At 41.3% G+C, this 13,943-nt stretch overlaps 1 protein-coding gene across 1 annotated transcript in view; it reads left to right on the top strand.

Moving 5' to 3' along the window:
• The window catches only part of rps6ka2 (ribosomal protein S6 kinase, polypeptide 2), a 594,161-nt gene that overhangs the window by 559,650 nt on the left and 20,568 nt on the right, over positions 1 to 13,943 (top strand). The window contains exons 18-19 of the mRNA XM_067989092.1: positions 10,677 to 10,838; positions 13,708 to 13,784. Of these exons, the coding sequence (XP_067845193.1) occupies positions 10,677 to 10,838; positions 13,708 to 13,784 (239 nt within the window). The remainder of the gene's footprint in view (positions 1 to 10,676; positions 10,839 to 13,707; positions 13,785 to 13,943) is intronic.

Here is a 13,943-nt window from a genome sequence, read left to right as displayed (position 1 = left end):
ACACCCACCTTTTCTGGGTAGGTTATTATCATGGCCTGGTTGCATCCCCAATGCAGGCCTGTTCCCTGGAAGTAGAACAGGAAAGTCTACAGCTGCTGCAGGCCTGAGAGGTTGAGGAACAGCATCCAGAAGGCCCGAAGATCACTGGGGAGGCTGCAAGCATCTTGGCACCCAATTGGTTAAAAACAACAGGAAATTAAGGCAGAAGGGCTAGGAACAGACCTGCCCACCTCATTTAAATGGGAATGCTTGGCCTGTTACTTTCGCAGCCCAGATTCTGTTCCAATGGGAGATGTTCCATAAATCGCTGGGCGGTGGAGGCCCAGTGCTGACCCTAGAAACAATAATCCCTTAAACTCTACAGAATCTGTGATTGGGTATGAAGTAAATGCAACCAGCAAAGAGGGATCAAAAACTGTTCAAAGCCTCAGCTGTGATCATGGAGAGGATAAAACAAGGCTAATGGGTACAGAGGGTGAACAGTGGGCACTAATGGAAAGTAATATCTGTGTTCAGGGGATAATTTCTTTTGGGGGCTGTAGGATGTGGGACAATTGTACAGCTCCATACAGCGTCCAATCTCTTTTACTCAATCTGACCTCAATTTTAATACCACCTCAAAGGTGGTAATCTCAGGATTATTACTCGAGCCATGTGCTAATTGACATAAGGACAAACAGATCAGGAAGGTGAACACGTGGCTGAAGGAGTGGTGTGGGAAGGAGAGGTTCCATTTCATGGGATACTGGCATCAGTACTGGGACAGGAAGGAGCTGTACTGTTGGGATGGGCTGCACCTGAACCAGGTTGGGACCAGAGTCCTAGCAGAAAGGATGGTAAAAAGGACTTTAAACTAATAAATTGGGTGAGGTCTCAGTCAGAAACAATAGTAAAAATGATAGTTTAAAGATTTAAAAATGGGATAAGAGCAGAGTTCAAGTCACAAACAGTGATATAGATATTCCAGGTGAAGGGAATGCTAAAATAACTAAAGTAGTTACAGCAGGAGTGACAAATAAGAAACGTGTTAAGTTAAATGGTGTGAGAAAGACAGCAGCAGGGCAGAAGGACAGGTTAGAGTCTCTTGCCCAAATAAGAGTTTCATATACTAATACATGGAGTATAAGAAATAAATTGAGTGAATTAGAGGCTCAAAAGCAGCTTAGAAATGGCTGCAAGCTGGTCATGATTGGGAGTTAAACATTCCAGGTTATAAGGTCATTAGAAAGGATAGGGAAACTGGAAAAGGAGGAGAGGTAAACTTATTGATTAAAGATACTATTACAACATTAGTAAGAGAGGATATTGAAGAAATTGATAAACAAAGGGAAAATAGAATGAGAGTAAACTAGCGAGAAACATAAAAATGGACTGAAAGCTTCTATAGGTATGTAAAAAGGAAAAGATTGGCAAAGGCAAATGTGGGTCTCTTACAGACAGAGAAGGGAGAATTTATAATGGGGAATAAGGAAATGGCAGAGAAATTAAACAAATACTTTGTGTCTATCTTCACGGAAGAAGACACAAAAATCCTCCCAGAAATATTTGAGAACCAAGGGTCTGGAAAGAATGAGGAACTGAAGGAAATTAGTATTAGTTAAAAAAAAATAATGCTAGAGAAATTAATGGGACTGAAAGTCGATAAATCCCAAACATCTCAGGGTTTTGAAAGAGGTGGCTGTAGAGATAGTGGATGCATTGGTTGTCATCTTCCAAAGTTCTATAGATTCTAGAATGGTTCCTGCAGATCGGTGTGTAGCAAATGTAACCCCACTATTTAAGAACGGAGAGAGAGAGAAAACAGGGAACTCCAGACCTGTTAGCCTGACATCAGTAGTAGGGAAAATGCCAGGATCTGTTGTAAAGGATGTGATAACAGGACACTTAGAAAATAATAATAGGATTTGGCAGAGTCAACATGGATTTATGAAGGGGAAATCATGTTTGACAAACCTATTGGAGTTCTTTAAGGATATAACTAGTAGAATAGACAAGGGGGAACCAGTGGATGTGGTGCATTTGGATTTTCAGAAGGCTTTCGATGAGGTCCCACACAGGAGCTTGGTGAACAATGTTAGAGCATATGGAATTGGGGATAATATACTGGTATAGATTGAGAATTGGTTAACAGACAGAAAACAGAGAGTAGGAATAAATGGGTATTTTTCAGGTTGACAGACTTGTGACTAGTGGGGTACCACAGGGATCAGTGCTTGGACCCCAGCTATTCACAATTTATATCAATGATTTGGATGAGGGGACCAAATGTAATATTTCCAAATTTGCTGATGACACAAAACTAGGTGGGAATGTGAATTGTGAGGAGTTTGCAAAGAGGCTTCAAGGGGATATAGACAGGCTAACTGAGTGGACAAGAACATGGCAGGTGGAATATAATGTTGAAAAATGTGAAGTTATCCACTTTGGTAGGAAAAACAGAAATGCAGAGTATTTTTTAAATGGTAAGATATTGGGAAATGTTGATGTTCAAGGAACCTGGGTGTCCTTGTACTTGAGTCACTGAAAATTAATATGCAGGTACGGCAAGCAATTAGGATGGCAAATGGTATGTTGACCTTTATTACAAGAGGATTTGAGTACAGGAGTAAAGATGTCTTACTGCAATTATATAGGGCCTTGGTAAGACCGCACCTGGAGTGCTGTGAACAATTTTGGTCTCCTTACCAAAGAAAGGATATATTTGCTATAGAGGGAGTGCAATGAAGGTTCACCAGACTGATTCCTGAGATGGCAGGATTGTCGTATGAGGAGAGGTTGAGTAGACTAGGCCTGTATTCTCTAGAGTTTAGAAGAATGAGAGCTGATCTCATTCAAATATACAAAATTCTTACAGGGCTTGACAGGGTAGATACAAGGAGGATGTTTCCCCTGGCTGGGGAATTTAGAACCAGGGGTCACCGTCTCAGAATAAGGGGTAGGCCATTTAGGACTGAGATGAGGAGAAATGTCTTCACTCAGAGGGTGGTGAATCTTTGGAAATCTCTACCCCAGAGGGTTGTGGAGGCCCAATCATTGAGTACATTCAAAACAGAGATCGATAGATTTCTAGATATTAAAGGCATCAAGGGATATGGGGATGTTGCAGGAAAGTGCAGATCAGCATGATCTTGTTGAATGGTGGAGCAGGCTGAAGGGGCCGGATGGCCTACTCCTGCTTCTATTTCTTATGTTCTTATATAGTAAAGGAAAGCAGTCAGTGGAGACTCTATGGCTAGAATTGAGGAATAAGAGTTGTCGGAGTTGTCTACAGGCCTCTTGATAGCAGCAATGAAGAGGCAGGATGTATTAATTCAGAGATTAGAGAAGCTAGTAGCAAAAGCAGAGTTTTAATTGGAGACTTCAATTTTCATATAGATTGGGAAGAGCAGAGTAGCTCAAGTCAGAAAGATAGTGAATTTCTTGAGTGATTTCAAGATAGTTTTCTGGAGTAATATGTTCTCGAACCAACAAGATGGCAGGTCATACTAGATTTAGTAATGAGTTATGAGACAGACTTAGTTAATGATCTAACAGTAAGGGAACATAAGTGTTCATAATATGATCAAATTCAAAGTTAGCTTTGAAAAGGAGAAACATAACACAGTTACTAAGATTCTAGATTTTGGTAAGGCCAACTTTAATGGGATGAGACAGAGACTGATGACAGCAACTGGTCAAAACTGTTATTGGGTCAAACTGCAGATGAACAGTGGGAGGTGTTAAAAAAAGAATTTAGCTTAATACAGGACCAGTATATACCTCTAAGGGGCAAGAGCTCTACTTACAAAATAAAACAGCCATGGTCAACAAAAAAGGTGAGAGATAACATAAAACTAAAGGAAAGTGCATTTAAAAGTGCAAAGAATAATGCAGATTCAGGGGATTGGGAGAGATATAAAGAACAACAAAGGAAGACAAAAAAGATAGTAAGAGCTGCAAAAAGGGACTACAAAAAGAAACTTGCAAGGGATATCGAGATTAGCACAAAAAGTTTTTACAATTACATTAGAAGAAAAAGGGCAGTCAAGGATAATGTGGCCCTTTAAAAACAGATGCGGGTGATATTGCAAATGAAAATAAGGAAATGGCAGACTTGATGAATAATTATTTTGTGTCAGTCTTCACAGTAGAGGAAGAGGATAATATACCTGACATTCCAGGGAAACTAATAATGAATCAAGGACTGGAACTCACTAAAGTTAATGTAAGCAAGTAAACAGTATTAGAAAATATAATGGCACTAAAGACTGACAAATCCCTGGGACCTGATGGTTTCCACCCCACGGCTTTAAAGGAAGTAGGTGAGGAAATTGCAGCTGCTTTAGCCACAATATTCCAAAGCGCTTTCAATTCAGGAATTGTCCCTTTCAGATAGGAGAATTGCAAATGTAACTCCATTATTTAAGAAAGGTGAGAGAAGCCAGGAAATTATAAACCTGTTATTCTAACACCAGTTGTGGGGAAGTTATTGGAATCTATAATTAAGGACAGAGTGACTGAGCACTTAGAGAAATTTGAGCTGATTAGAGAGAGCCAACATGGATTTGTAATGGGTAGGTCATGTCTAATGAACCTAATTAAATTTTTTGAGGAAGTAACTAAAGTAGTAGACAGGGGAATGTCTATGGATGTAGTTTATATGGACTTCCAGAAGGCATTCGATAAGGTTCCACATAAGGGACTGTTAACTAAACTTAAAGCTCATGGAATTGAAGGCAACTTATTGACCTGGTTAGGAGATTGGTTAGGCAGTAGAAGAAAAGAGAGTAGGGATAATGGTATGTACTCGAATTGGAAGGAAGTGACTAGCGGCGTCCCACAAGGATCTGTGCTGGGGCCTCAACTACTCAGAATATTTATTAATGACTTAGATAATACAATAGAGAGCCATGTATTTAAGTTTTCCAATGATACAAAGATAAACGGCATAGTACATAGTGTAGACAGGAGCATAACATTACAAAGAGACATTGATAAAGTGAGTGGGCAAAACTGTGGCAGGTGGATTTCAACATAGGTAAGTGTGAGGTCATCCATTTTGGACCAAAACAGGATAGATCTGAGTATTTTTAAAATGGTGAAAAGCTAGGAACAGTGGAGGTCCAAAGAGATTTAGGGGTCCACGTACACAGATCACTAAAATGTAATAGTCAAGTACAAACAATAATTGAAAAGGCTAATGGAATGTTAGCCTTCATAACTAGAGGGCTAGAATATAAAGGGGAGGAAGTTTTTCTACAGCTATACAAAGCCCTGATTAGACCACATCTGGAGTACTGTGTACAGTTCTGGGCACCGCAAGTTCGAAAGGACATACTGGCCTTGGAAGGAGTGCAGGTGCAGATTCACCAGAATGTTACCAGGGCTCCAAGGGTTAGATTATGAGGAGAGATTACATAAACTAGGCTTGTCTTCCCTGGAATATAGAAGGCTAAAGATTTGGTTGAGGTTTTTAGGATTTTGAAAGGAATTAATAGGGTAGATAGAGAGAATTTTTTCCACTGGTGGGGGAGTCTAGGACAAGGGGACATAACCTTTAAATCAGAGCCAGGCCATTGAGAGAAGTTAGGAAACATTTCTTCACAAAGAGTGGTAGAATTGTGGCTCTCTCCCATAAAAAGCAGTAGATTCTAGCTCAATTAATAATTTTAAATCTGAGATTGATAGATTTTTGCGAGCCAAAGGTATTAAGGGATATGGAGCCAAGGCTGGTGAGTGGAGTTGAATGATGGAACAGGCTCAAGGGGCTGAATGGCCTATTCCTGTTCCCATGTTCCTAATACTAAAGAGAACCACTAGTAATTAGAAATATCCAGCAGAACTCGGTGAAGATGTTGACATCCAGGACTAAAGAATACCTTTGCACACAATTGTGAGGGTGGAGAAAACTCAATAAAAACTTGTTGCTCGGCCTCCTAAAGGATGCTGAGAAGCATCAGCCTAGGGTGGAGAGGCGCATGGATATTGGGCATTTGAGGAGCCACTCATCTCCAACCAAAAGCAAGTGCCATGGGGGGATTCTCATAGGATATGCAGGAAGGAGCCACTGCTACCACCACTTCTCATGAATACCACTGCCCATCCTGAAGATTTAAGTGCACCTTAATTAGGATTGTGAATTTTCTCAATTTCAGTTAGACCCAGGAAAGGACCAGCACGTGCAGCTGCAGATTTTCTGGCAGTGACAGGGGGGAGGTACACAAGGACCATGCTCAGAGACTACAGGAGTTAAATTTCTCCTCTATATGGTTTTAGCAAAAGCTGTGTGAGTACAAACTAGGATTTCCTATCTTTTATCCCCACTGACTTGTTCACTGAAATTATTGACGGGAAAAATTTTGTCCCATACATTATTCCAGAAACCTGAGAAAAAAAGAATGTGCATTCATATAGCCGCTTTCATGACCTCAAGATGTCCCAAAGCGCTTTACAGCCAATTAAATACTTTTGAAATGTGGTCAGTGTTGTAATGTAGGGAAAAAAGGCAGCCAATTTGCGTACGGTAAGGTTCCACACACAGCCATGAGATAAATGACAAGATAATCTGTTTCATTGATGTTGTTTGAGGGATAAATGTTGGTCACGACACCGGGAGAACTCTCCTGCTCCTCTCTGTATAGTGTCATAGAATCATAGGATCATGCAATACAGAAGGAGGCCATTCGGCCCATCACATCTGTGTCGGCTCTCTGAAAGAGCTATCTAAATAGTCCTACTCCCCTGCATTTTCCCCATAGCCCTGCAAATTTCTCCTTTTCAAGTATATATCTAATTCCCTTTTGAAAGTTACTATTGAATCGGCTTCCATCACCTTTCAGGTCGTGCATTCCAACTCGCTGCGTAAAAAAAAATTTAATTTCTCCCCTGAAATCATGGGATCTTTAAATCCACTAGGCTTCGCTTTAATGTCTCATGCAAAAGACACCACTGACATTGCAGCATTAAAGTGCTAGCCTAGATTATATGCTCACATCTCTACAGAGGGGCTTGAGCCCATATTCTTCCGGAAGAGGCGAGAATGCAACCATCAGCTGAGCCAAGGCTGACACTTGTAGGTTTCTTAGTGGGAACCTTACATTCTGTGAGTTCCTTTACATCATTGATGTTCTATTGAGGAGCAGAAGGCTACACAAACTATATTTAATTTCACATAGCAGTACAAGAGTAGTCTATACTTTCACAAAGAAGAATCATTTTGTACTACTTTAGAAACCATTTACAATACAAACATTTTCTTTATAGGACAGAGGACTTCCAATCATAACTATATAAAGTACATTGTGTGGGATATACCTTTACAGAGGTTTGCAAGCCTGGCAATGTGAATGATGCAACAGTGTGATTGAGATTTGAATGGTCACGATGGGTTTATTTCTTCAAGTAGTGCTCCAGTTAATGCATTTGCTAAAGTTCTTTTGCATGCTATTTTAACATAGGCGTTAACAATATTTATGGTCATTGGGTTAATTGCAACATTAATATAATGAATAAAGGAATTTTATGCAAATGTATTAATCAGTGCACTACCGGAGAATTTTTTGCCCTTTTTAATCCTATCTGGCCTCCCTTGTTCACCCTTATCCACAACATCAAAATCCTGCCCTGCCTCCTGTCCCTCCGCTCACAAGTATTTTATTCAGTTTAGCTGATCTGTCTTGGTTGACAGTATTTTACAGAGACACAATGAACAAGCATTTAACAACTGTTTACAGTATTATTAAAGTAGTGTCTTTCATAATGAATGTTTGTTTGTGTGATATGCCTGAAAAACAGACAGAGACATCTCTTGTTTCAACAGTAAACATGTTGGAACATTCATACTAGGTTTGTGTTTATCTCAACTTTCCAATGCATTCTTAGAATGAACTCACTCGTTTACATCTGCTAAGAGTGGAGTCTCAGAACACTCGTTAATACCAGGCTAGTGACACTGATCTTTGGGGCACTAATTATTTCATCATAAAATAGGAGGGCATACGTTCAGTTTCCCACTCCATTCAATTCCTGGCCTGAGTTGTGCAAGAGAGGAGCTGGGGGAAGCCAAAATAGCTCCCTGCAAGGAGAAGGAAATATCAGTCGTGGTGTTGTCACTGGTTCATTATGGTATGGCTTCTGGTGGCCTTGAGATCTGTTTTGGCCCATCAAATAGCTTCTTTGCATTAAAATTTATAACGTGGATGGTATTGTTTCGTACACAACCTTACAACGAAGCATCTATAGAAGATAAAGAAAGACACCATTCAACTTTTCACTCACTTTGCATTTTAAAGTACACTACCAGTAGGTTTCCCACTTTGGATGGTGCTAGTACATTGTCCTTTCACATTTCGGACCTGGGTTTGAATTCAGCACAAACCAGGAAGAAAATCTCTTGTCTCAGCCATTGAGGCTGGGATTCTTCCCACTAAGCTCCAGATAATCCTGCAAATCAATGCCCTAACACATAGGATGATCCTGGTTGGTTAAGCATTGGAAAGCTTGGTCAATGCTGGTCAGTTGTGGCGTTTTATTTGGTTAAACATCAGCAGTACCCCAATGTGCAAGTGGGGTCTCTAAGCCTCAGCTTTGCAAACTGTACCTAAGCTTTCCAGACTTAGGTAAGTTGGGATATGCGCCTATAAGAAGAGAGTAGTTTTTTTTAACCCTACCAGACCAGTGAAAACCTCGTAGGTGGGCAGTTAAAATGCCCCGGGTTACTTACCTGCCGAAAAGCCGCCTGAATCCCACTGTTTCTGATGTTGTCGGATGCTTGCTAAGCTGCCCGCCCAAAGCCAACTGAGTCCTAATTCACATATGCTAATTGAGGTCCGATGATGTCGTTGACTCCCAACAGCAACTTTAACTTTGGCCTGAGCGGGGAGGCCCCCGAGGCTTTCCCACCAGTTGAAGGCCAGTGTAAAGAGGATCGGGAAGGTGAAGAGGCCCTGCAAATAAGTTTTTACTTTTCTTTGTAGCGATAGTACCGGGCGCCACAAGGAATGTTATGCCTCCTCTTCCCCCGGCCTCTCCCCCCACAACCTTCCCTACTGCAAGACACTCCCTGGAACTCTCTGCCCAACACTTACCTGAGTACCGGCAGGAGGCCAAAGTCAGCCTGAGTTTCCAGAGGCTGGCAGCCACTACCCGCCCACTTCCTGCCCGGAATGTTAATGAGACCTGCCGGTTAAAATCATCGTGGCCTCGTACTGCGGGTGGGAAACGAACTGAAACCAACAGTTTCCCGATGGAAACCCACTGGCAGTTAAAATCCTCTCCCCCCTACCCCCCCCCACCCCCCACAGTGTGCACTCTATATCGAGCAAACAGAAATTGTGTGGATTTACGGTGTCAGTCGTGGCTCAGTGGTAGCACTCTTGCCTCTGAGTCAGAAGGTTGTGGGTTTCAGTCCCACTCCAGAGACTTGAGCACAAAATCTAGGATGAGGCTCCAGTGTAATATTGAGGGAGTGCTTCACTGTTGGAGATGCTGTCTTTTGGATCAGCTTTATGTACAAGATCCCAGGGCACTATTTGAAGAAGAGCAGGGGAATTTCCCCATTGTCCTAGCCAATCCCTCAATCAACATCACTAAATCAGATTATCTGGTCATTATCACATTGCTGTTTGTGGGACCTTGCTGTGTGCAAATTGGCTGCTGCATTTCCTACATTACAACCGTGATTACACTTCCTTGGTTGCAAAGCACTTTGGGACGTGCTGAGGTCATAAAAGGCACTATATAACTAGGCACTATATGTCTCCTAGCTTAGAGGGTGATGGGTTTCTATGCAAGTCAGACATCAGCTGACCAAAAAAAAATCTCTACTGACTACAAAAGTGAAATGAGGATGGAAAGTCTCTACTTACTTCCTGCTAAATATCATCATAGGAACATAAAATTGCTGTAATTTGGTACTAACTGATAATTTCACTCAGAGGGCCAGGACGATGCCTAATGTGAAGATTTGAAATGTCACACTGGTGTAGCAGGGAGTGCTCTTCTCAGGTCAGCGTTATTTTTAGGGTAGGCCAGATGGAGCTTCATTCTATATCTCGCCCATGCTACACTTGACCTGGGCCTCTTTGATGCTGATGCTGACACTAGGTGGTCAAAATGAAAAGTACTTCATTCTCTGGAACTGACATCCCCTTACCTTGATAATCACAAGACCGGTCAACAAAAACAGTATGGGGTTGAATTTCCTAGAGGGTTGAAATTCCTCCATCTGCTCTTTTCAGCACACTGGTTAATGCATTTATATACAATTCTTCTATGCACTATTTTTAAATGTGTCATTAACCCATTTATTTTAAAAGTCACCCACAATGCTTGATGCAAACATGTTGAGGGTAATTTTCACCTTCATTGCCTGGGATGCAAATTGAATGGTTTCCATAGGGGACGGGTGATCTGCTCCACCAGATTACTGCCCAGACGGTGAAGGTGCAAATTAATAAACTAATACTTTAAAAATAGTGCACTTATGAATTTTAACTCTTAACTGACTGCAGACGCTGTACAAGACTGGCTAGCACAATGTATAAGAGGTGATTATGGAATCCAGCACTCTCAGTAAGGAGCAACACTCACAGGGAGCACACATCAGGAAATCCCAGGCCTGAAGCTAGATTTATAGTTGATTTGATCATTTGTGATTTATCGTTGGTGATTCAGTACTGCTTTCTCACTCCTGTTAGGTTGTTCATCGAGACTTGAAACCAAGTAACATCTTGTATGTGGATGAGTCGGGAAATCCAGAATCCATTAGGATATGTGACTTTGGTTTTGCGAAGCAGCTTCGAGCTGAGAATGGCCTTCTAATGACTCCGTGTTACACCGCCAACTTTGTAGCGCCTGAGGTAAGCAGCTTCACACTTCCATATGCTGTTTATCTGAAGAATTTAACAGGAACCCAGGAATACTGGAAACTGATGCATGTTTCAAATGGCATTTTGTCCAACCCTGTTGATACTCCAAACATATTCTTCAAAATGTGTCCTATTTAGAAAAGATTGACGCATTCGTGCGCAACGTATCAGAACAATAATAACGTTCTTACCCTATTGAGGTCTTTTACAAAGTGCACTATCAGATGCTTTTTCTGGAATACTCTGTGGGAGTCAGTTGCTGGATAATTGCCCGGAATAATGAGTCGAGTTTATAACATTTCGAAAAAAGGTACAAAAAAAGGTACTTTTTGTGGCCTGAATGAAAAACAAAAAAAAATGATCTTTCAAATATTTTAAAGGCCAGGGGTGCCAAATTATATTGAATGCATTGGAAAAAGTTGCATTTTGGGATTTTCAAGCATTTTTCCATGGAAAGGATTTGGTTATGAGTAATATGAAGTGTTACTATTAAGCTAATTTGAGTTCTGATAGTCACATGCTGGAGCGGCAGGGACCAAGAGGGGATTGGTATGTTGATAAGTTTATCCAAGAGCTAATGAGAAGCCATTGAAACTGTTACCCATAATGATCTGGAACAAATTTGATTGAGTTTTTTGAAGGGGTAACCAAGAAGATAGATGAGGGCTGTGCAGTAGACGTGGTCTACATGGACTTTAGCAAAGCCTTTGACAAGGTACCGCATGGTAGGTTGTTACATAAGGTTAAATCTCACGGGATCCAAGGTGAGGTAGCCAATTGGATACAAAATTGGCTTGACGACAGAAGACAGAGGGTGGTTGTAGAGGGTTGTTTTTCAAACTGGAGGCCTGTGACCAGCGGTGTGCCTCAGGGATCGGTGCTGGGTCCGCTGTTATTTGTTATTTATATTAATGATTTGGATGAGAATTGAGGAGGCATGGTTAGTAAGTTTGCAGATGACACCAAGATTGGTGGCATTGTGGACAGTGAAGAAGGTTATCTAGGATTGCAACGGGATCTTGATAAATTGGGCCAGTGGGCCGATGAATGGCAGATGGAGTTTAATTTAGATAAATGTGAGGTGATGCATTTTGGTAGATCGAATTGGGCCAGGACCTACTCCGTTAATGGTAGAGCGTTGGGGAGAGTTATAGAACAAAGAGATCTAGGAGTACAGGTTCATAGCTCCTTGAAAGTGGAGTCACAGTTGGATAGGGTGGTGAAGAAGGCATTCGGCATGCTTGGTTTCATTGGTCAGAACATTGAATACAGGAGTTGGGATGTCTTGTTGAAGTTGTACAAGACATTAGTAAGGCCACACTTGGAATACTGTGTACAGTTCTGGTCACCCTATTATAGAAAGGATATTATTAAACTAGAAAGAGTGCAGAAAAGATTTACTAGGATGCTACCGGGACTTGATGGTTTGACTTATAGGGAGAGGTTAGATAGACTGGGACTTTTTTCCCTGGAGAGTAGGAGGTTAAGGGGTGATCTTATAGAAGTCTATAAAATAATGAGGGGCATAGATAAGGTAGATAGTCAAAATCTTTTCCCAAAGGTAGGGGAGTCTATAACGAGGGGACATAGATTTAAGGTGAGAGGGGAGAGATACAAAAGGGTCCAGAGGGGCAATTTTTTCACTCAAAGGGTGGTGAGTGTCTGGAACGAGCTGCCAGAGGCAATAGTAGAGGCGGGTACAATTTTGTCTTTTATAAAGCATTTGGACAGTTACATGGGTAAGATGGGTATAGAGGGATATGGGCCAAGTGCAGGCAATTGGGACTAGCTTAGCGGTATAAACTGGGCAACATGGACATGTTGGGCCGAAGGGCCTGTTTCCATGTTGTGACTTCTATGATTCTATGATAATAGGAAATTCTTCATCTCACTTCAGATGCTTCCAGTGGGCATTTACAATTAAGGAAACTGGCCTAGGATTAGATTGGTGGTCAGGTTTCAGCGAAAAAGGAAAGTGAATATATTTTAGCCCACAAGAGAGGGTCGGTGTGGCATATTTTCTAATTTTACTGACTAAAATAAAGCAGTTTAACAATTGGAATCTGGCCTTGTCTAACTGTAAGTGTTACTCCTTCTGCCTTTCGGAAGATTGGGGAAGTGCATGTGAGGCAACGTGTGGGGATCATGGCATCCTGTTCATACAAGTGTCTCATTGTTGCACCTCCGCCCCAGGTTACGCTATCATATGCTTAGATAGTGGGCAGCAAAAGTAAACTTTGATCGTCAGGGATGCATGTTCATTTACGGGAGGGACTGGTGATGCTATCGGAGAGAATATCTAAAGCAGACCCAAAATTTGTAGCAGGATTCACCAGCCATTTTTACAAACACACTGTTACAATACTTTCTGGTGTCTCAAAAATGTGGTGTGAGCATAGGGTCACAGTTGCAATTCCCATATGACCATGCTCAGTACCACACCACACAGTACATGAACCCACTGAGCCATCAGGAGAGCTCCATGTTATACTTTTATACAGGACGAATAATTGTATGAAATTCATCCGTTTCCAAATTTAAAACCCAATAGATTTCTCTTATATCCTCTGCATTACTAATCACCTTCTGAGAGATTTCTTCAGAAACATGACAGGTGATATAAAGGGGCTTCCAAAGAAATGATAGCAAGGGGTCAAACAATATTTCCATAGATTTTTCTGGAACAGTGTTCATCACAAAGCCATTCCTTCAATTAAACATAGATTCATACATTCTGATGATGCATCATGGTTTCCCTAGCAATTTGACTTGAGTTAATTGAAATGAAACTTTTATTATTGATCCATTGTATCACCATAAGCTGAGTAGTAAATCATTTCTTATAATATTTCTGCTATAGGTACTAAAGAGACAAGGATATGATGCAGCCTGTGACATCTGGAGTTTAGGGATTCTACTCTACACTATGCTGGCGGGGTAAGGCAGCTGTTGTTTTCATCAATAGGATGTATGATTGGCTGCCAGGAGGGTGAAACGAACAGCATGAGTTTTCTTTCTCTCTCCTTCCCCCTTCCCAAAGTGCATTGTTGCACTATCATGAGGCCCTCAAGTCTCATCACCCTTACCATGAACTGC

The sequence above is a fragment of the Heptranchias perlo genome, chromosome 8 (genome assembly GCF_035084215.1).
Source record: "Heptranchias perlo isolate sHepPer1 chromosome 8, sHepPer1.hap1, whole genome shotgun sequence".
Lineage (NCBI taxonomy): Eukaryota > Metazoa > Chordata > Chondrichthyes > Hexanchiformes > Hexanchidae > Heptranchias > Heptranchias perlo.
Note: the sequence above shows the minus strand (reverse complement) of the source record. Positions and strands in the feature narration are given on the sequence as shown.